At 36.7% G+C, this 23,089-nt stretch overlaps 2 protein-coding genes and 1 long non-coding RNA gene across 6 annotated transcripts in view; all 3 read right to left on the bottom strand.

The window, feature by feature from the left end:
* The window catches only part of LOC110437820 (protein NLRC3-like), a 22,750-nt gene extending 17,088 nt beyond the window's left edge, over positions 1-5,662 (bottom strand). For both annotated transcript variants that reach the window (XM_087248366.2, XM_088650062.1), the window contains exons 1-5: positions 5,017-5,662; positions 4,466-4,659; positions 4,107-4,220; positions 2,954-3,067; positions 1-1,390 (exon numbers count right to left, since the gene is read on the bottom strand). The exon at positions 1-1,390 is cut by the window's left edge and continues 506 nt beyond it. In XM_087248366.2, coding sequence (XP_087104492.1) covers positions 1-1,390; positions 2,954-3,067; positions 4,107-4,220; positions 4,466-4,515 — 1,668 coding nt within the window. In that variant the 5' untranslated portion in view covers positions 4,516-4,659; positions 5,017-5,662. The remainder of the gene's footprint in view (positions 1,391-2,953; positions 3,068-4,106; positions 4,221-4,465; positions 4,660-5,016) is intronic.
* LOC148682208 (uncharacterized) overlaps positions 1-23,089 on the bottom strand; it is a 286,875-nt gene that overhangs the window by 184,170 nt on the left and 79,616 nt on the right. Inside the window, exon 2 of the long non-coding RNA XR_015942990.1 lies at positions 20,657-20,827. This is a non-coding gene — a long non-coding RNA (uncharacterized LOC148682208). The remainder of the gene's footprint in view (positions 1-20,656; positions 20,828-23,089) is intronic.
* The window catches only part of LOC137491562 (NACHT, LRR and PYD domains-containing protein 3-like), an 86,016-nt gene continuing 77,889 nt past the window's right edge, over positions 14,963-23,089 (bottom strand). For all 3 annotated transcript variants that reach the window (XM_088650077.1, XM_088650079.1, XM_088650078.1), the window contains one exon: positions 14,963-22,862. In XM_088650077.1, the coding sequence (XP_088506203.1) occupies positions 22,324-22,862 (539 nt within the window). In that variant the 3' untranslated portion in view covers positions 14,963-22,323. The remainder of the gene's footprint in view (positions 22,863-23,089) is intronic.

The raw sequence follows: 23,089 nt of genomic DNA, 5'->3' as shown, positions 1-23,089 counted from the left end.
ATATTCTCTCTCATAAATCACCCTCAGCGGTTTTCTCTTCTTTGTTAAATGGCAGTAAAACACAAAGAAAGCAGCCAGAAACTCCTGAAAGCTGAGATGGATAAAGCTGTAGACTTTCCTCTGATGAATCACAGATTCCTCCTTGAAGATCTCAGTGCAGATCCCAGAATACACCGAGGCGTCAGTGACGTCTACGCCGCTCTTAATCAGGTCCTTCTCATAGAACATCACATTGCCCTTCATCAGCTGTCTGAAAGCCACTTCAGCAAGTTTGAGGATCACTCCTCTGTTGGACTGCAGGAGTTTCTCTGAATCTCTCTCTTCATACTTCTGCTTCCTCATGTTGATCTGAATCAGCAGGAAGTGGATGTACATCTCAGTCAGAGTTTGAGGGATTTCTGCACTCACATCTTCTTCCAGGAGCTTCTGAAGCACAGTGGAGGAGATCCAGCAGAAGACGGGTATGTGGCACATGATCTGGAGGCTTCTTGCTCTTCTGATGTGGGAGATGATTCTGCTGGCTTGATGCTCGTCGCTGATTCTCTTCCTGAAATATTCCTCCTTCTGAGGCTCAGTGAATCCCTGAATCTCTGTCAGACGCTTGATGTATCTGGAGGGGATCTGATGGGCTGCTGCTGGTCTGGAGGTGATCCAGATGAGAGCAGAGGGAAGCAGATCTCCTTTCAGGAGGCTCCACATCAACACAGCCACTGATGAAGATTCAGTCACAGCACAAACTTTCTCCTCATCTGAAAAGTTGAGTGTGAGTCTGCTTTCATCCAGACCATCAAAGATGAACACAACTCTACACTGCTCATAAATCTTGGGCTCCAGATCTTCAAGTTCAGGATGAAAGTCCAGCAGAAGTCTGTGAAGACTGTACTGATGATCTCTGATCAAGTTCAGCTCTCGAAATGGAAGCACAAACATGAAATCTACATCCTGATGGTCTTTTCCCTCGGCCCAGTCCAGAATGAACTTCTGCACAGAGACGGTTTTCTCGATTCCAGCGATGCCTTTAGTGAGAACAGTCTTGATCTGGGCTTTCTCCTTCCTGATCTTCTCCTCATGTCCTGCTCCAGCTGAGGCTTTAAAGATGTCATTGCAGTAGACTGGAGTGTGTTGTGAGGGTTTTGTTCTGGCTCTTTTCTCCATCTGTAAAACCTCATGTTCTTCATTCACTCCTTCACTCTCTCCTTCTATGATGTAGAGCTGTGTGTAGATGCTGTTCAGGAGGGTTTGAGTCTCTCCATGGTTGATTCCCTCAAATAATCTCTCATACTTGTTCTTCATGCTGGTTTTGTGCTGCTCTTTGACTCTCTGAAGTTCATCATGTTCTGGTTGGAGTGAATCCTGCTGCAGGTCTCCAGTCTGATCATCTCCATCCACACTGCAGGAACAACAACAACACAAAGAGTCAATGAGTGCGAGTGTAAAGATCCTCTAGCAAAGCAGAGTGTGTGTTTCTCTGAACCAGCTGAGACACAATACACAAATTTAATCAGATTTAACTAAACACCGCACGCTGATCACTTTGAACACCACACACTGATCACTTTAAACACCACACACTGATCACTTTAAACACCACACACTGATCACTTTAAACACCACACACTGATCACTTTAAACACCACATACTGATCACTTTGAACACCACACACTGATCACTTAAACACCTCACACTGATCACGTCTACTGTTCTAAATGCTGTAAACATTTAACACTCTTTTGTCAATTATTAAATGTAAGACTTCAATAATTTGATATCATTAATTTACAATGATTTTGGATGCTCACGGAAGACATTTAAAATATTTTAAGATTAAAATGTGTAAAGTCCTCGAGCACAAGCATGAGGACAAAAGCTCCTAGATTATCTGTTCAGCTGCTGTAGTGTGTAATGTTGTAATGTTGATAGTTCTGATACTAATAGTATTTTTTTGTTATTTGTATGCTGATTTAAATGTTTTTAACTCGAATGAATGGGTGTTGTCAGTAGTAATCAGCTATAGATCACATATGGCTGTAAGTTAACAATAATTATTTACATTACTTATAAAACCCCCATTAATTGCGTTTTATTAAAGTCTACCCCTCCCCCTACCCTAAACCCTACCATCACAGTAATGTAAAAACAGATCTGAGTCTACTCTATTAGAATAGCTGATTAACCATGTGGATGGATGATAACTGCCCACTAAGCCTACAAGTAGGTGCAGAAGGTCCCTACTTAACCATATCTATCAGCTGATAAACACTGATAATGCCCATTCAATAGAGTGATCATTTGAGTGAACATTTGATTGGGTGTTGCATTGTGCCATCTACAGTTCTGAAGGTTGTTGTGATCTTATACCGGTTAAATGTTTTGCCATCAATAAGAAAATCATAATTCTCTGCATCTGTGCTGTCTGAATCTTCAGCATGTGTTTGCTCTGCTTCTGTCTTCTGTCAGCTCACTTTCTGACTGAATATAGTTTTTAATTCTTACATTAATCTCCAGATCATACAAGCGTATGCTCTCAGAGTTCAGTAACAGCACTGTAATATTGCTGAACTTTATTAAGATAACAATAAACAAAGAAGATCTGAATACATTTTTATCTTAAATCAGTATCTCTTTTTGACCATAATTATATATCAGGTGAAATGTGGTGTGTTTGTCTCACACAACTTGTTCATTACCAGTGTCTAAAATCTCTTTCTTTTCCCACACTTTGCTGACTATTGTATAAGCCTGTAAACTCACTCTACTAACTCTAACAGTTTGAGTATTAATGCTTCAGTCACTTATTACTACCTCAGTACTTCACTAATGATCAGATGTGAGTGTGTGGACATTTAGTTTTAAAGTCTCCTGTTATTGTAATTCAAAGATAATGTCTGATCTTCTAGAAACACAGGATCATATAAATGCTGCAATGTGATCATGTGTGTAGAGATGATCTACCTGACAGCAGGTCGTGTGTTTTCACTCCTAAATGTTATTGGTTGGATCATAGACTTGTCACTCTTCATAGACACACAGCTGGGCTCTGCTTCTGCTCTCTTCTGATGAACCAAACTAAAACAGAGAAGATTAAAGTTAAGCGCTGCACACACTGCACAAACCTGATATTAATCATTCTTCATTTACAAAAACACTTAAATTCATTTCCTTTATATTTGAACAGAAACTGTCTGAATGTGGAAAATATCAGCAAACACAGATCAAGGCTCATTTCTTGTAGAGAAAGCCCAACAGAAATGCAGCACTATTAGAGCAGATTAGAGCTGAAACTAATCATCGAATAACTGAATGAAGTCCACAGTGTAGGTGTGGGAGAAGCTTAATCATGCAGGCGTGTCAATCATCATCACATGACTATATAAGCAGCAGTATAAACTGCACTGTGTCAGCTGACTGTTATTCCCGCCTCCAGCAGCTCCCCTTATCCTCCTCCTCATCACTCAGTCTTCAGAAGGTCAGTCATCGGGGGTTTGTCTGCAGAGCTCCAGTCCAGACTTTGAGGACAGCAAGACAAGTTCATTTACCATCATCTATCATGACTGAATGAGCAGGAGAACTCGAGAAATATCAATTCTAGAAACCAAATGTGTTGATCAGCAGCATCTATGAGGCCAACACAACATGATGATGACTGCGCTTCAGTGAAAACAGACTCAGATCAGAGGAATGGCTGATCAGTACAGCACAGAAACAGCAGGGGAAAGTGTGCAGGAAAAGCCCTTAATGGCAGGAGATCGGGAACACTTTAGTTTAGCTCACAATTCATACTATTAACTACCGGCTTATTATCTGTGTAATGTGAACATATGAACTGCTCATTAGTAGTCATACAGTATGATCTTATTGTGGATCCCTAACCCTACCCAAAACCTAAACCCACCTTCTACCTCACTAACCATTAATAAAGCGCTGATTGGTTTGTTAACACCATCAATTGTGGCCTGAAGTGTAAAGCGGAGATCTTCAAGCACTATCCTGCAGAGCTCAGATACAACATCTAACATCTGAAACCCAACAGATCCACAACACTAATTACCTGATTCATTTATTATGAAAATACTCATCAGTTGCAGATATTAAAGAGATGATCTACCTGACAGCAGGTCCTGTGTTTCCACTCTTAAAATGTATTGGTGGGTGCATAGACGCGTCACTCTTCATAGACACACAGCTGGGCTCTGCTTCTGCTCTCTTCTGATGAACTGAACTAAAACAGAGAAGATTAAAGTTCAGCGCTGCACACACTGGAGTCAACACAGCAGATTTATTCAACATTTCATCATTAAAACACTGTTTAAACAGCACTTCATGATACTTTTCATGATGATTGTACACAATCTTGCTGACTGATTGTGTTAAATATTCAGACAGAATAAAAACACAACTAACAGAGAGTAAATATAATATCCTGTAGAAAATAATCATATGAAATGTCAAGTGTAGGACTAATACCTGCATCCTGTAGACAAATCCTGATCTCCAGCAGTGTGTGTGTTACCCATGATGGACCTGAAGAGTTTGATCTTCAGCAGAAACTGATGAACAATCACAGATCTCCAGTCATTGATCAGCCTTCATAATTCAGCTGAATGCAGGAATAGATCAGCAGCTGAGACACTCAAATCCAGAAGCTCATCACGAGTAAACTAATGAAGAATCACAGCGTCATCCGTTTGATTATAATAACATCATACACACATTCACATAAAGCTTACAGGTTTAGTCAAGACATTAAAGATTTAAAGCTGTTCTGCGCTGGTAAATGGTGGATTCTGTCGGTTTAAAATGGCGACACAACAACTAAACACTTTCACTTTCGTTTCTGAAGGAGCGGCAGATCATGAGTTCAGTGAAAAACATCCGTCACAAACACTCTAAACAGAGCAGAGAAGAGTCAAACAGCTGCAGGGTTATCAAAGCACCTGCGGAGGTACATTTTACTAGGGTAATTTTACCTGAAGCAGTATAAACACTGGACACAGAGAAGACAGAACAACACATACCCGGATATCCTCCGCCGCCTCCTCCTCTTCTTCTTCTTCTTGTGTGGCGAGTTATAGAAAGCAGCGTAAAGCTGAATACTGCCACCTGCTGTACTGGAGTGTGTATAATACTAATATGTTTACAGTTTGGTCAAATCAGTGTCATAGAGCTCAATGTAGATTTGTAGAAAATAAAATGACTGCTTTCACATATATACTCTAATCTATATACTCCAATCTTTCTTTATGAAGTCTAGCACAGCTTGTGTTATATTCCCCATGTGTGACTGCTCTGATGAGAACAGCTCAGGCGTTGAGAGGCTCAGGAGTTGTCCTGTTGTGTCGCTGCTCTGATAATCCTCTCGTGTGTAACTGCAGATGAAAGCATCGTGTCTCTGTAGTGGTTTAAAAATCAATATGATCATTAAAATATACTGTTAAATAAATTGGAATCATTAAAAATAAATAAATACAAAGAAGAGTTAAAATCGATATGATTTACACAACGATGTGTTGCTCTTTGTATTGAATAACTGCCTGAGAAAATGACTTGGAGTGTCCGCTAGGGGGTGGTCTAGAGCTGCAGATAGTAGGCGTTGTTTAACTGCACTGTGGCCTTTTTTGTTTGTTTTTAATTGCATAACTGTCAGGAACAAACACACAACACAAATAATGAAACACACAAAAAGAATACAACAATGGTAAAAGTCAACAAAAAACAAAGATAAATAAATAAAAAAATAAATTAAATGACACAAAGTATGGTGTACAGCATTTCTACATTCAATGAGTTTAGGAATTGACAGGGGATTCATAAAAAGTGTCATAATATTTGATGCACATCTCATTTTTTTAAACAATATCACTGTAGAAATAAACATTTCAAACTCAATAAAAAAACGGCGGTTAATGTGGGAGAAGATTTAGCAGATTTCTGTTTGTGTATGTAAAACTTTGCCAATAAAATAAAGAGATTAACAATATATTCAAGACATTTGTTGCATTTGTTTTCATAATGAAAAATTACATCTTTTAATGTAAAATAATAACTAAGTTTTGTCCTTTCACAAATATATTTGGCTGATTTTTCCAGAAATTATTTACAATGTTGCATTCAAAAAACAAATGGCAAAGGCTCTCTTCATCAACAGATATCCTCCATTTCAATGCGCTTTGATAAAAGAGATTTTACTGGGTAAATTTTATGTAATATTTTAAAATGGATTTCCTTCATTTTATTATTAATAGAATATTTGAAGGGAGTTAACCAGGCTTTTTTTGCAATTAATATTAACTATAATAGAGTTCCAGAGAAATGTGCCTCTAGGAGTGATTTTATTTTGCTTCTAAAAAAAATATTACGAATATGTCTGTTAGTACATTTATTATCAGTCAACTCATCACCTTCTAAATGTAGTTTTGGGTTTACAGCAGATTATAGCAAATATGATTTTTAACAAGTTGAATCATTTTTACAGGGATAGATTTAATTCAATTCTCTAAACAATATTGGGAAATTGTAAGTAGACATGAAATGTTCATAGGATAGGATATTCCCTGCACTGTCAAACAGTGTTAAAAGATGATTAATGTCTCTATTAAACCAATTTACTAAGAATTAAGATTTATTTGAAGAGCTTATATTACCATTATTCCAAATAAAGGAGAAACATTGTGACAGTAAGAGATTTTCCAAGCAAGAAGAGCTTGTTGATGGAATTTAGTGAAAGTAGTGTGTGTGTGTGTGTGTGTGTGGATGTTTCCCAGAGATGGGTTGTGCCTGGAAGGACATCCGCTGTGTAAAAACTTGCTGGATAAGTTGGCGGTTCATTCCGCTGTGGCAACCCCAGATTAATAAAGAGACAAGGCCGACAAGAAAATGAATGAATGAATGATTCCAAAAGGAATTGGGGGTAGATAGACATCTCTTAATCCAATTACTCTTGAATGTCTTATTGATATCTTCAAAATAAAGCATTTCTAGTCCTTCTTCAGCTTTCTTATTAGTAAGAACTCTTTTTTTATACTTTGGGACTTGTTTTTCCAAATAAAAGAAAAGAACAAGTTATTGATATCTTTGCAATTAGAGTCTTTAGGAAATAAAGACAAGGCGGGATAAACAAATGGAGATAAACCTTCAGCTTTACATAAAAAGACACCACCATAAATGGAAAGGTCACGCTGTAACCAGCAATTTAACACGGCTTTTGTTTTCTTTATTCTAGAAGAAACATTTAAGTCTTGTCTATTAAGTGTATTTTTGTTACAATATTTCTAAGGTATTTGACAGAGGATTTCACTGGGATGTTCATTATGTGTTTATTCCTTAAACTGTGTAAAGGCAGAATTTCACATTTGAAAAGATTTCAAGTTAAACCGGAAGCCTTTGAAAAAGTATTGCTTAAAGAAATAGCATCAGGGATAACAGAAGCGTGTTTGAAGAATAAGGTCGAGTCATCTGTAGATTGAGAAAACTTAAAAACTCTATCAACTTTTTGAGACCTTGAATTTGCTCACTATTGATAATACCAATTGCCAATAATTCAACAACTGATACAAATAAAAATGGGGAAATTGGACAACCTTGACGTACTCTACGATAAATGTTAAATCTCGTAGTTGTAGAAGTATTTATGATTACAGAACTATTAATATTGGTGTAAAAAAAATGATGACTTTTAGAAATTTATTCCCAAAACCAAAACACTCTACAGTTTAAAAAAAAAAAAAAACTGTGTTCAACGGAGTCAAATGCTTTAAATCTAAACAAAGGATAATAGCTTCATCATCTCCATAATCAGCATAATCTAAGAGATCAAGCACTGGCCTAATATTATTAGTTATGTGGCGACCTTTTAGAAAACCTGTTTGACATTCACTTATAATACTATTTACCTAATCTATTAGCAAATACCAAAGTTATACGTTCATAATCAATTGATAGAAGTGAGATCGCTCTCCAGTTTTCTATCAATTGTGAATCTTTGTCAGGTTTAGCAATTAACGAGATGACTTCCTGATTCATGGAGGTAGACATTTCACCACTATTAATAAATTCAATAAACATGTTATAGAGGATTTTCAATGTGTTCCCAAAAATTCTACAGTCAACCCATCTATACCAGGAGCTTTACCCTTTTCATTTTAGGTAGTGCATCATTTAATTCAAGAGTGGCTATATTTGAATGACATAAATCATTAAAGTCTTCATCTATAATAGGAATATTTTGATTCATTACTTTAATGAAGTTATCACAATTATTTTCATCAAAATTGGAGGTATATAAGTTTTATAAAAGGAAAAAACATGATTCGAAATTGCTTTGGGATCCATACAAAGGCTTCCATTAATATTTATTGCAGCTAACAAATTTCTTTTAAAGTTTCTTTTTTCTAGAGCAAAGAAATAACTTGTGTTTTTTTTTTTTTTTTCTCCCTCTTCAAGCCATTTGGCTCTAGAGCGAAGGAAAGCACCTTTAGCAATATCCAGGAACATTAGATCAAGTTTAGATAGAATTTTAGTCAACTCTTCCTCATCTTCCTTAGAACGAATTTCCTTCTGTTCCAGAATATGTCAATTATCCAGTAATTCCATTTCCTTTTGCTTGTTGATTTTTTAAAATTCTTTTCTACGTATTATGGCAATTTTTCTTACATTATATTTAAAAAGTTCCCAGTTACTTTTGAATTTATCTTTTAATCCTGCAAAAGTATTGCTTGCAATATTCTTAACACAGGCATTAAAGTAATTATCATTAAGAAGATTATTATTACATTTCCAATATCTTCTAAGACTAGAATTTTCTTTTAAACCTTTAAGAGATAAATAAACAAGTTTATGATCTGTTAATGGAGCATGTCTATGATTAATTTCCTGAACATAACGTAAAGCTGTGTTAGAGATCAGACATAAGTCAATTCTAGATTGTAAAGTCTTGCTTTTGTTAGACCATGTGTACTCTGATTTCACAGGGTTATAAAAGCGCCAAGTATCTGTAAGTAATAATGAGGCACAAAGAGATGCCAGATTGGATTGACCAGCATGTTGGAGGGTACGAGAGGGATATCTATCAATCAAACCATCTATACAGTCATTAAAATCGCCTGAACATATAATATAATATATGAAGCATGAACATTGCTCGATTTGTGATTAAGTCTGAAATTTTGGCAAAAAAAGTCTTATTCAACAAATTAGAATTATAACCATAAACATTACAAATGATAACTGTTGTGTTGTCCAGTCTAATAGTCAGAATCAACCATCTTCCATTTACATCTGCAACAAAGTCAAGTACATCTCCTTTAAATCGATGCATCAAAACCATTACACCTGCAGATTGTGGAGTTCCATGACTAAAGTAAACAGAGTTTCCCCATTGTGATTCCCAAAATTTCACATCCAAGACCGAGGAATGAGTCTCTTGACAAAAAACAAAGTCGGCATCAGTTCGTTTCAAAGAAGAAGAAATAAAGAAATAAAGCTTTCCTTTTCGTGTTCTCTCGAATACCCATTACAGTAATTTACTCTATATACCATTACAGATATTTACTTTGATAATAAATGGGAAATTACTGTTCAACCATAAACAACATTGCTAAATAACTAGTAAAAATGTTTAGAAAATATATATATATACATGTATATATCTTAAACAGCACGCACATACATTTTTGCAGAGACGCAATGAATTTGTCTGGAAAACTTCAAATGAAGTAAATAAAAGTGGCATTAACAGTATAGTATAAAGGCTTTCCTAAATAAATGTATAAATCATGTTATTTTTTGTGTTTTTTATTATTACTACAGATTTGGAAAGACATGAGAATCAGATTATTTATTATTATTATTATTTTTTTTGCTTTGGATAAAGTTTGTATATTTTTATTGTTTTTATTAAACGTTATGTGCATAATTGTGATACATGTAGGCAGTTGCTTTGAAAATATGCTATGTACCAGGGATGTCAAACTCCTGGAGGGCCGCAGCCCAGCAGAATTTAGTTCCAGCCCTGCTTCAACACGTTATCTTTAGATTTAGTTTGATCAGGTGTGTTTAATTAAGGTTAAAGCTTAACTGCACTCTTACCCTGTAGATTATGCAGTAGATGACTGTAAAATAGCCAGTGTTTTGCTGTAATGAAAGAAACAGTATTTTACTGTAAAAGGAGCAGACTTTGTATTAAATTGTGTAGTGCAAATGATAAATTACAGTAACTTACTTTACGTACACATTACAGGTAGTAACTGTGACAATAAATGGCAAATTACTGTTCAACCAGTACTGTCCCATCTACTCTGATGCTTTATGTTGCTATTTATAGAGATGTGCATTTTAAAAGCAGAAAATAATGATTTAGGCATCACCAGACACTCCCATAGGCTGTCTTATTCTTAACTAAAAAGTTTTAGAAAAAGTTTTCAGAAAATGCTGGCCCTTTAAGGGAGCCAGGTGTTTGATTTGTTTACTGCTTAGTGTGCTCTATTCTCTGTCCGTCAATTCAGATGTAGAGTCTGATATGTTTTAGGCTTTAAATAAGAATCTACGATGAGTAAGTAAAATGTGTTCAAATGTTTTTGAGGGTTTCTAAAATAAGGCTGTGTTTTAAGTCATATTGTAGTTATCTTGAAATGTGTTGAAAGCTACATTGTTAGCTAGTTAGCCTCTCCTCATATAAATTCTTACATTACTTTTATTTAAGTATATTTATTTATTGGATATTGCATACTGCCATAATGTACAGATGCTAACATTTCATGTATCTTTCTGGCAAATAAGCAGTTTTAATGCACATAAAAACCATTAAATTCCATCATCTCAGTAAGGTAACATGTGCACAGAAATCATCACAGGGAATCACAAAAACATGATACACATAGCCATCCACACACAAAAGCTCCACTGTCCGGTCCCAGGTTGTGAGTTTGTTGCTATTTCAGATTTCAGAGCAGTGTTTCCACCTATGAATTTATATTAGAAACAATAGAAAAGTTTGTTGTCATGAGATTTTTAAAGTAAATAAATAATAATTATAACAATAAAACATTGGATCCTTTGCATTTTCAGTGTTACCGACTTTATTTTTAAAATTTTTTTTTAGAATTATTTAAAACTTTTTATTGAGAATTGACAGTATGTGCCTGTGTTTGACAAACATGTTTCTATCTATATCTCTATCTATGTGTTCTTTTCATATGCCTTTTTTAAATAATTTAAAAAAATAAAATGATTATTTTGTGTTTTTTGCTTTTCAGTTCTTTATGCATGGTTTGCATTGAGGAGAGAGTAACACTTTTCACTGCAGCACTTTCTGTGTGTGTGTGTGTGTGTGTGTGTGTGTGTGTGTTTTATTTTTTTTATTGCATATGTGATTGCGATAAATGTTGGAAGTTGCTTTAAGAGTATGCTATATACCAGGGGTGCTTAATCCTGTTCCAGGAGATCTACCTTCCTGCAGCTTTCAGTTGCTACCCATATCAGACACATCTGAACCAATTAATGAGGACCTGAACACCACTTGATAATAACAGGCAGGTGTGTTTGATATGGGTAGCAACTGAAATCTGCAGGAAGGTAGATCTCCAGGAACAGGATTGAGCACCCCTGCTATATAACATGGGGGTCAAACTCCAAGTTCTTGGAGAACTGCAGGGCAGCAGAGTTTAGTTCCCACCCTGCTTCAACATTACCTGTAGATTTCTAACAAGCCTTAATTAGTTTGATCAGGTGTGTTTAATTAGACTCACATGCAGAAGTACAGACGCTCTTGTGCAGCAGGAACACAATCTGAGCTCTTTCACTCTTTCACTTCACTAAAACACACCTGTGTGATCTACAGGTATATCCTGAAATATTATTGGCTCCACAGAGTGACACTGACATGAATATTCATGAGACTCTCCTGACTGTGGGCGTGTCCTGAAGATGAGTGTGTTGATGGAAGATTTAGAGAAGGTATTAAAGATGAAATCTGAGAGGTCTCTGATGAATATTTACAGCAATGTTCAACCTTTAAAATAAGATTAGAGATTTCTATATAAATGAATAATGTTTAACCAGAGGACAAATCAAGAAAACCATTAAACAGCATTACATTCAGTTCAAATGTTGTAGTTTGTCTTTTATTTATTGTTTGCAACACATAATTTGAATGTACATGTGTTATCTCTCTATTTCTGAAGGTGTTTCCAAACTTATTTTAATCAATATATCTGTTTATCGATACTCTCTATTACAGTACAGATGTTTAATACTATTTGTTATGGTCATTTTTCAAAATTCAGGATAAAAAGTCAATAAAAATATGAATAATTTTCCTCAGAAACTGGAAGACGGGGTTGATGTGTTTTGGTTGTGACAAATGATTTATTATTATCAGTAAAAAAATCTTACTTAGCAGCTTTTATTCATTTATTTGTTCTTTTTATTATTTGTTTAAAGAGAAATAACATAAGTAAATGCATAGTTATACACAAATCATTATAAAAGGGAATGTTAAATTAAATACAGATAACTTAATCATCTGAATAGATCTTTACAGTAACTCTGTATTGAAATCAGGGAATGATTAAAACCTTTAGATCGGTGGAAAAGAGTTCACAGATTCAGGATCAGTCAGCACATTGTGTTTAGTGAATGTGATGTTTTCCAAATAGTGTAAGAGTTTTAGTTCACAATCCATAAACAAGATTATCTTAATCAGTTATAATGATCAATTTACAGAACACTGAAATATAATAATGAGATCACGAGAAACCAGAATAGTTTAGTGTCATCACAACTGAAACAGTCATTTAATAATAGTGTCTGACTCATTTTACTAATCTAACATATAAATCATTACATGGCTAATATATATCTGTAATATTTTAACATGGCTTTCCTTCACTTTATTAAGAGGTGGTTGCCTGGACCAAGATTAAGCGTAGTCCTACACTGAAATGGCCATTTAGATCAGACTAACAGAAATGTGCTTTCTCTGTCACGGTTTTAAAAGTCTAAGACTTAGTCTAGTCCAGAACTGAACAGGCTGATTTCCTGCAGGAACACTAGAGCAACTTCAGGACTAAACTGAGGCTTAAATTAAATCTATCAGGAGGCAAGTTTAACTTCAGATTCATTTCATTTGGAGGACACATGGATTATCTGGACTATGTCAATGGTGATCAGCACTTTCCACCAGCCAGGCAAGTTCTTGCAGACAGAAGTGACCCAGTGCAAGGTTTTGATGAATTAAGTGTTCGAGATGCATAAAGTAAACCATTTGTGAATTAACAGCACATTACGTAAACCACCCTGATGCTGGAACCCAGGCTAACTACAAGGTACTGTTCAATGAATATGGAAATGTCCCAGGAGTCATCGGTTGCATAGAGGGAACCCATATTCCCTTTAAGCTTCCCTCTACTCCAGATGCGGAGGAATACAGGAACCAAAAGAACTGGGTTTCCTTCAATGTCCAAGGTGTATGAACTCCCCAGTTAGAGTTTTCAAACATTGCTGCACGGTGGAAATGTGCAACTCATGATCCTCCTCAGCTCATCTCTGTATACTCAGTTTGACAGAAGAGATCATAATGGAGTTTTGCTTGGTGACAGTGGGCATGCTCAGGAGGATTTCAGCTACAGCCAGGCTCATATGCGCACAAGGGCTTTAGTCGAGCGCATGTCTGGTGTTTGGAAGAGTCGTGTTCAGTGCCTTAGGAAAACACTCAGATTGAAAGCAGGTAAATGCTGCACTGCTGCAGAGACTGTGGCATCTTCTGCTGATGCTCCAGTCTCTGAGGTAGCAGTAGAGTCTGAATCAAATACATTGACTCTGGCTGAAATTGTTGCAGGCGCTTCTGTTGTACCTGCTTCTGTTAATTCCGAGATAGATAGCATGAATGGTCACATTGTTACGCCAGTATTGACAGAAAATATAGCAGTCACTGGAAAAAGCAACGAGGCTGGAAATGAAGCGGAAATGCAAACTGAGACATTTTTCAAAGCTCCAATAAAAAGGAGAAGAGGCAGAGGTAAGACGATAATAACACAGGCCAAAGAAGACAAGAGCGAGACTGAAAGTGCAGTTTCAGACATTGACAGCGATTCTTCAGACTCCAATGATTCAGGCTGCTCTTTTCTTCATCACTAAATGAGGATGAAGAGCAGCCAGTGGTGTACAACACTGAACAACTAACTCAGCTTTCAAGAGAAACAAAGAGACTGAAGCTGAAGACTATTGTCCAGATCCATCTGCTCTTATAAGAGATGTAAAGAGGTGCATGAAGGAAGATGCTTTCTGTGATCAGGAAGTGTACCGTCTTAGAAAATCCATAATAAAAATGAGAAAACAAATGTGTGAAGATGAAGAACAGGACATGGTGTGATAGCTTCTTCTGTTTTTGACTGTTTCTATCATTTATGAAGGACATTAAGATTGGAGCTCTACACTTGCTGCTAGAAACAGTCAGAAGAGAATGTGTCTGTCTGAGTTTATAAAGATGAAACGTATTGATGTGACCTTCATTCAAGAGTCTCAGAGTGCTTTATTTAATGAAATAGACTGGAGAACAGAACGAGATGCTCAAGTGTTCATGAGTCACATGTCCTCTAATAGTGGAGGAGTAGCTCTATTGCTTTCACAGCAGTTCTCACCAATTCTATGTGGAGAGAAAGAAATAGTCAAAGGACGTTTATTACAAACTAAAGCAAAACTTGAGAATATTTTAATGACTTTATAAATATTTACGCTCCTACAAAAGCAGATGAAAGAATAGATTTCTCCAATGCTTTTAGTGCTGTCCTTAAAGATATCAAATCAGAAGAGTTTTTCATTTGAACAGCACAGAGAATGAGAAGAGAGATCCAAATCACTCAGAAACACATCCTGCTTCACTAAAAGTGCTTCCACAATGAGTAAGAGTGTTTGATTTATGCGATGTGTGGAGGAATGATCATCATGAAAATAGACAGCACACTTGGGCACATAGTAAGAATCATTTTATTTCAATGGCAAGGCTTGATAGATTTTACATGTTTCATTTTCAAGCAGATTGTGTCAAAGATTGTAAAATAATTCCTGTTGGGTTTTCAGATCACTCTTCTGTTATTTGTACTCTAATTGTTCATTCTGTGAAGATTAGGAGTGCCTATTGGCATTTTCATACGTCCCTTTTAAAAGATGAGACATTTATTGAAATCTTTTCTTTATTTTTGGGAATTTTAAAGAAGGAAAACACCTTTATTCTTCACTGCAGCAATGGTGGGATTGTGGCAATATTCACATTAAACAATTATGCCAAGAAAACACTTTTAATGTCACTAAAGGAGTTCCTGAATCCATGAAGAAATTAGAGGATGAACTAACAGATCTGTTTAACACAACAGCAGCTACAAGCAGTGATCAATCTGAAACCCGGAAATCAAACAGAGATTTGCTGGCTGATCTTTGAGGAGTGAAAGCACAAGGAGCATTCATTCATTCAGGTTTAATAAACATTACACAAATGGATGCTCCTTCTAAGCTGTTTTAGTCTAGAACAGAAAAATGGCCAAAGTGGAATTATTCATTCACTAAAAAATAATGCAGGAGAGAAACTTTATAATCCAGTGAAATGCGTAAACATGCAGTTAACTTTAATTCAGAATTATACAGATCATATAGAAGTTAAAGATCTCCCAAACACTGATGAAGACTCTAATGCCATGCTTGAGCTCTCATTAGCCCCTTTCACACAGTGATACCGGTAAATATCTGGAAAATTTCCGGAACGACTTTACCGGTATATTTAAAAAAGCGCTGTTCACACAGGCGAGGACGTTACGGAAATTTTCCGGAAAAGAGCATTCACACATCCATTCCAAAATACCGGTAAATTCTGACATCATTCACCACAAATGAGCTTTAAACGGCTGCGCTTGTGTTTGTAAACATTTGACTAAATTACAAACTCTGTGGATGATCAATATTGTGAACAACTTTCGCAGGATCACTTTCGCATGTCGAAATGTTCATAATATGTGCGTGTGCTGGCGCTCACAGGCTGTTTCATGGGCACACGCAAAGCTTGAAGGTAAACAAACAACGGCTTATCATAAGCATCTCATCGATGATTATTTACACAGTTGGCATTAAGAAGAACATATAAACGTGATCTGACTAACTTCTAGCAGCTAAATGTGTCTGGAAAAATATTCAAAGGCTTTTATTCTCACAAACCGCGCGGACGTGAATGCGTCTGACTGTTGTGATTGGCTAAAGCGGACGTCTCACGTCAGCACGTTCTAGACGTGCACGCGCTTATTACGGCAATCTTCCTTCTGCATTCACACAGCGCAGCATTCCGGCAAATTGCCGGTAATCTTACAACTTCTCTTTCCGGAAAATAGCCAGAACGAATTTACCGGTATTTTCAAAAAGGACCTGTTCACACATACAACCTTTCCGGAAAATTGCCGGCAATTTTCCGGGAAGGTCCGTATGTGTGAAAGGGGCTATTGTTACAGAATGAATTATACACAGCGGTAATGAGTATGGGAAGTGGAAAGACTCCAGCTATTGATGAATCCCAGTAGATTTCTGTAAATCTTTGTGGTCTGTGATAGGTGATGATGTTCTTTTGGTTCTTGATGACAGTTTGAATAAAGGTTTACTCCCATCAAGCTGCAGAAGAGCTGTAATTACTGTTACCAATAAAGGAGACTTGCAAAGAAGAAGCAACTGGAGACCAGCATCACTTTACTGCACCCATTATAAAATACTGTCAAAGGCATCAGCTACACGATTGAGTAAGGTAATAGGTCAAGTAATACACCAAGATCAACATTATTGTATAGCGAATTAATCAAGTTTTTGACAATATTTATTTGGTTAGAGATGTTTTAGAAGTAATTGGGTATTAAGTGTGGACTGATCTCTTTAGAGCAAGAGAAAACGTTTGACCGTATACAACATGAATATTTAATAAAGCTTTTAGAAATGTTTGGTTTGAGCCCAGCTTCTGTAAATATGATCAATGTTTTGTACAGAGACATTCAAAGTGTATTAAAAGTCAACGGTGGTCTGAGCGCTGCTTTTACAGTACAGAGAGGAGTTAGACAGGGATGTGCTGTGTCGGGGATGTTGTACACACTGCCTATCCAACCTGTGCTGAATAAACTAAGCTCTGAGATAAAGGGTGTGTGTGTTCCTCATTGTGACGTTTCTCTGCATCTTTCTGCTTATGCTGATGATGTTGTTGTTTCATATTGAGTGCGGAAGATATTCAGAAACTGGATTTTATTGTAAGTGATTTTCAGAAGATATCCTCTGCTAAAGTCAACTGGGGAAAGAGTGAAGCCCTGCTTGTGGGTAGCTGGAGCGGTGTCCCTCCCAAGTTACCTGGAGGTTTGACATGGAAGAAAGGAGGCTTGAAATACCTCTGGTGAAGATGACTGTGTTCAGAAGAACTGGAGTGGCACGCTTGAGAATATACAAGGACTTCTACAACAATGGAAATGGTTACTTCCCCAGTTATCGTATAGAGGCCGCACACTTATAGTTAACAGCTTGCTGGATCCTCTATATGGCACAAGCTGGCGTGTGGAGACCTCCCTATTGGTTTACTACCGAATCTTCAAAGAGAGATGGTCAATTTGTTCTGGGACAACCTACATTGGATCCCTCAAAGTGTTCTCTTCTCACCAAGAGATGAAGGAGGTCAAGGCTTGGTTGATCTTGTGAGTAGAGGAGCAGCGTATAGACTGCAGGTCATCCAGAGACTATTGTTTGGGCCCAAGAGTCTTGAAGAGCCGGTGGTTTTTGTCAGGAGATGAAACTCCAGGATTGATGGACATATTAGTATCCAAAACAATGCCACGATTGAGAGACAATGTTGACAAAGCAGGCACTGGACTGAGTGAATCTTGCTAAATGTATGGGAATAGGATCAGTAAGGTTTGCACAGGAACTCTTAGATGAACTGAGTGTGATGTTGAATGAAAAACACTGCTGGAGAGTTCTAGTCGGGATCTTTTTATCCCAGATGACGAGGAGTTTTCCCTGATATCAGAATTGAAGCTGTTGTTGGAGATGTTGGGGATAATAGTCCATCGCTGTGTTTTAATGAAGTGCTGATGTTAGTTCAGCCGAAGGTGAAATATTTGACAGAGATATTGTGGAAATAAATAACAAGCACATTTTAAAAGACAGAACTGACACGGTATAGAGAAACACACTGGCAGTAGAAGAAGTCATGAAAGCAGAATGGAGAATGATCTATAAAGCAGCATTGATGAGAAGAGGAGGACACTTGCAGTGGAGAATATTACATGCTGCTGTAGCTGTGAACACAAATGAGCCCTAATATCAGTGAGACGTGTCCATTTTGTCCAGAGAGAGAAACTATTGTTCATTGTTTTATAGAGTGTACGAGACTTTCTCCACTGTTTAATATCCTGAACGCTTTATTTTCACCAATGCCTCATTTCTGTCCAAAACAGGTTTTTATTTGTGGTTTTCAGTAAAGCAAATGCAGAAATACAAATGTCCACTAATTCATTTCTTATTGGCCAAGCAAATGAGCAATCTGTGTTTCTAGGAGAAATGAAATCAACAAAGAAATGGACAAAACACTGCATCTATTATTAAACACAGGAGTACATCTAGAAGTGTTGTGGATTTAATGACTGTAACTTGACAAATGCAGTAACTGTTGTTGAGTGTGAATGGTGTTGTGATGCTGGACTGTGTTCTGTCATCAATCAAGAATTGCTTTATAAATGATCTGATGTCAATAATAACACATGTGGAAATGAGATGAACAATCACTCAATAACTGCAACTAAATTCAAAATCAAATTTCTCTCACTCACACATGCACACACACACAAACGTGTACACAGTAATACACACACACACACACACGTAATATACACACAAACACACACACACACACACACACAAAGAGAGAGACATATACAGACACACCCACACACAGACACTCTCTCTCTCACAAACACACACACACACAGAGTGAGACAAAGATACACATGCATACACAAACACACACACTCTCACTCTCTCTCTCTCTCACACACACACACACACACACACAGCATTGAACACATGCGCATGCACACACACAGTAGTGAACACATGCGCACTCACACAAACACATACACACAGTAGTGAACACGTGCGCAGACACACGCAGTAATGAACATGCACACACACTCACATGAACATACACTCACTCACTCACACACACACACACACACACACACACACACACACACACACACTTTCTCTTTCTCTCTCTCACACACACAGCAAATTCATTGGTGTTAAATTTCTAGTGTTGTGGTAATTCAGAGTAAAGTGTTAAAATTCTAGAGTTAGATAAAGGTAAAATAACCCTCTCGGCGTTAGAAGCTGATTTGCCTCCTTGTCACACAGAGTAACATGTATCTACCTTTGTAGAAAACCCTTGTATTTGAGAAACTAATCAGTGTCTGATCTCGCCCTACACCCTCATTCACCTGGCCCTTAAATTAGTCAATTAGTTTAGTCCACTAGACAGAGTGAATGACCACAAATAAGTGAATTCAGACACCTGCTGTTGAACACCTGCTGTTAACAAGCACAATCACTGAAGGAATAAGAAATTGAAGGAAGAAATAAAACTACAGACACAGCCTCACATCAAAACCAACTGAATTAAAACAGAGGATTAAACAACTCCATTAAATAACAGCATTAGCAGCTTCACTGACTACAGTTTGACTTCATTTCTGTAAGAATATTTGACAATGAACAGAGGTTTAGATTTGTTTATTAAAAATATTTCATTTGACCTCACCATCATGGAGATCAGAGGCTGCTTATTTGAACTCTTGAAGCTTTACTCTTATATACTTATGTTACTCAGACTGTTATAGCTGTGTTTCTAAAACTCATCAGCTATAGCAAGAAAGGTCGAGAGAAACTCTACTGTTAATGCTTAATTGTTCTAGATGTAATTTCAGGTGTTTAATAAGTTGATTCATAAAATATGCAAATATAGTTATATTAAAACTGCATGGGACAATACTACTGGTTTACTGCAGTCTGCTGCTCTTCATAGAACATTCAACAAACAATTAGGATGCAATTAATAATTAGACTGTCATGCACTAAACATTCAAGCTCCAGTTTGCTCATATGACACACAGACATCAAGAATCAGGATATGAACCTCAACTGTGGTTGCTAAAAAAAAAAGCTGCATAGTTCATGCCGCAATGCATGCTGGGTGCCAGCATAGTACAAAGCTCCCAGCATGCATTGCAGCATGAATAAATTATGCAGCTTTATGTTCTTACAATCTCTTTCTTTTACTTTATTTTGTGTTGTTTTTGGGAGGTGATGTTTCAGTAGAGTGTTTTTTTACTTGATTTTTATTTATTTTTTTGTCACCATTATTGAGATTCAAAGACTAATTATTGATGTCTGTGTGTTTTTAAGTTCTGCCATAGATCAAACATTCTTATTGTAAATGGTGTTTTTAAACCTCTTATAAAGTCATTAATTATTGGAGCTTCTGTGGTTTTTTTAAATATATTTTATTCATTCCTCACACATAATTAATATAATACTGAATTAGAAAACAAGCAGGCAAGGAAGGCTATGTTATCATAAATAATCTCTTCAGACTGACACTTTAATTTTTCTTTTGGCTTTCCATGCTATATGTATAAATAGTGTGATTAACACTATCTATAGCAGCCAAAATAAAAGACATTTATAGTAAGAAGTTGAAGAGCCGGACTAAAGCAGACTCTGTCCTCCATCATGGTGACTTCAAATGAACAACAGAAATTTCATTAAGAGCTTTTGTTCACATGACAGAAATAAAGTCAAAGGTCAGTAATAGGTGAAGCTCCATGATGAGTTGTTTAATGTGATGAGTTTTTTTTTTTTTAAAGATGTTAAAAAAATAAAAATAAAAAATTGTGTAATTTGTTTTATTTTTATTAATTATTATTTTATTTAGAGTTTTTTTTTCTCAGTTGATTTCATCTTTGGTTTTGGCTTGTGTTTTTCTGTCCTTCAGTGATTCTGCTTGTTAACAGTTGTTCATCAACAATTCTCAATCCTCCTTTAATTAGACACTTAATTGTCTCATTAACTTCATCACTGTCTGAGTGTTCAGCCCTCTGTAGTGAGGACACTAGTTAGGATTTTGCTGTGGAATTTAAGGCTTACGTGTGTTTGAATGAAAAATACAGACTATGGCATTTGTTTTTAACAGAAATATTCTGGAAACTGAATTTACGAATGTAAAATGTTGAAAACAGCAGATTACTGGCAACCACTGCTGCCAGTATTTTGACATACATTTAACAGATATTTTACACAATAAGAGTTTGCTAATTAACACTCTGGGTGTTAAAAATTTTAACACTTTCAAAAATGTTATTTTAACACTTATAGTGGTTCCCATATAAACACTGAGGGAGTGTTAATTTTAACTCTAAGGTAGTTAAATCTACCAAATCTAAAATTTGCAGTGTGAGTTCGATAAAAAATACAGACTGTTGAATGTGCTTTTAACAGAAATATTCTGTAAACTGAATTTATGAATGTTAAAAACAGCAGATTACTGGCAACCACAGCTGCTGGTATTTTTACGTAAAATCTAAAAATGAAAACAAAGAAAGAAAAACAGCTAAACAGGTTTTTGTGTCACCATTGTGGAGGATAATAGCGTCTCTGTTCAAGTCCAAGATGAACTGAGAATATTTGATGTTATGCTGCATCTTCTTTTGTTTAAAGGTAACTGTGTAGTTACTAATGCTGTCAAAATCTGTTTGCTAATTGCAATCACACATGAAAACATTATTGCATCTAAAGACTTTACATTTTTTTCTACCAAGCTATAATTTTGTAAACTGAACAATGTATTAGTTCATAAAATATGGTTATTTTTGTAAATTTATACAGTTCTATAAAACTTCCATGTTTTTCACAGAAAGATTCTGGCAACCACAGCTGCTGGTATTTTTTCGGAAATTTAACAGATATTTTACACAATAAGAGTTTGCTAATTAACACTCTCTTGGTGTTGACAATGTTAACACTTTCAAAAGTGTTATTTTTAACACTTATAGTGGTTCCCATATAAACTCTGAGGGAGTGTTAATTTTAACTCTAAGGTAGTTAAATCTACTATCTAAAATTTGCTGTGCACACACACACACACGTGGACACACACTGTCGCGCACACACACACACACACACATACACACACACAGAAGAAACTCCAGATCATCTCACTGCTGCTGACTGCTCCTGCAGAGAATTCTGGGTAAATCTCTTGTCAGTCTTCAGCTCAGTTTCACTGATGATCCAGAATAAATATCAAACCCAAACCCAAACCCAGGGCAGAGCGGCTCAGTGAATGTGGTCTGGACTGAGTGGATGAGGCTCATTGTGTCTCTATAGATGTTGTAGAAGATCAGAGTTCCTGCACTGTGATCCACAAACACTCCTATTCTCCTGCTGAGCGGCTTCACTGGGAGATCAGTGTGTGTGTGATTGTGACTGAATGAGAAACTGGAGAGAAAGCAGATCAAACTCCAGGACTGAGCATTACGTCCAAACACACACTCATCACCATCTCCCTTCCTCCTGATGCTCTTATATGACACTGATATACACACACTATAATCTCCACTGCAGTCAATCTCCCAGTAACAGCGTCCACACACACTCTCTCTGCACAACACCTGAGGCCACACATCAAATCTGTCTGGATGATCAGGATACGGCTGTTTCTCTAACACACGCTTCACCTCTCTGTTCTCCTCAGACAGAATGAGTTGAGTGTGTGCTGTGTTTGGATCCAGAGTGAGGAAACAGACATCTGAACACAAGAACACACACATTTATAACGACAGCTGTGTGTGTGTGTGTGTGTGTGTGTGTGTGTGTGTGTGTGTGTGTGTGAGAGAAAGAGAGTGTGTGTGTGTGTTAGATTGTGTGTGCACATGCGTGTGTTCACTGCTTTTTGCGCATGTGTTTGTGTGTGAGAGTGTGTGTGTGTGTGTGTGTGAGAGAGAGAGAGAGAGAGAAAGACAGAGTGTGTGTGTC

This window comes from Danio rerio, chromosome 4, assembly GCF_052040795.2.
Source record: "Danio rerio strain M-AB ecotype USA chromosome 4, GRCz13ab, whole genome shotgun sequence".
In the NCBI taxonomy this organism is placed as follows: domain Eukaryota; kingdom Metazoa; phylum Chordata; class Actinopteri; order Cypriniformes; family Danionidae; genus Danio; species Danio rerio.
The sequence above is the reverse complement of the archived record's forward strand: the minus strand, read 5'-3'. Positions and strand labels throughout refer to the sequence as shown.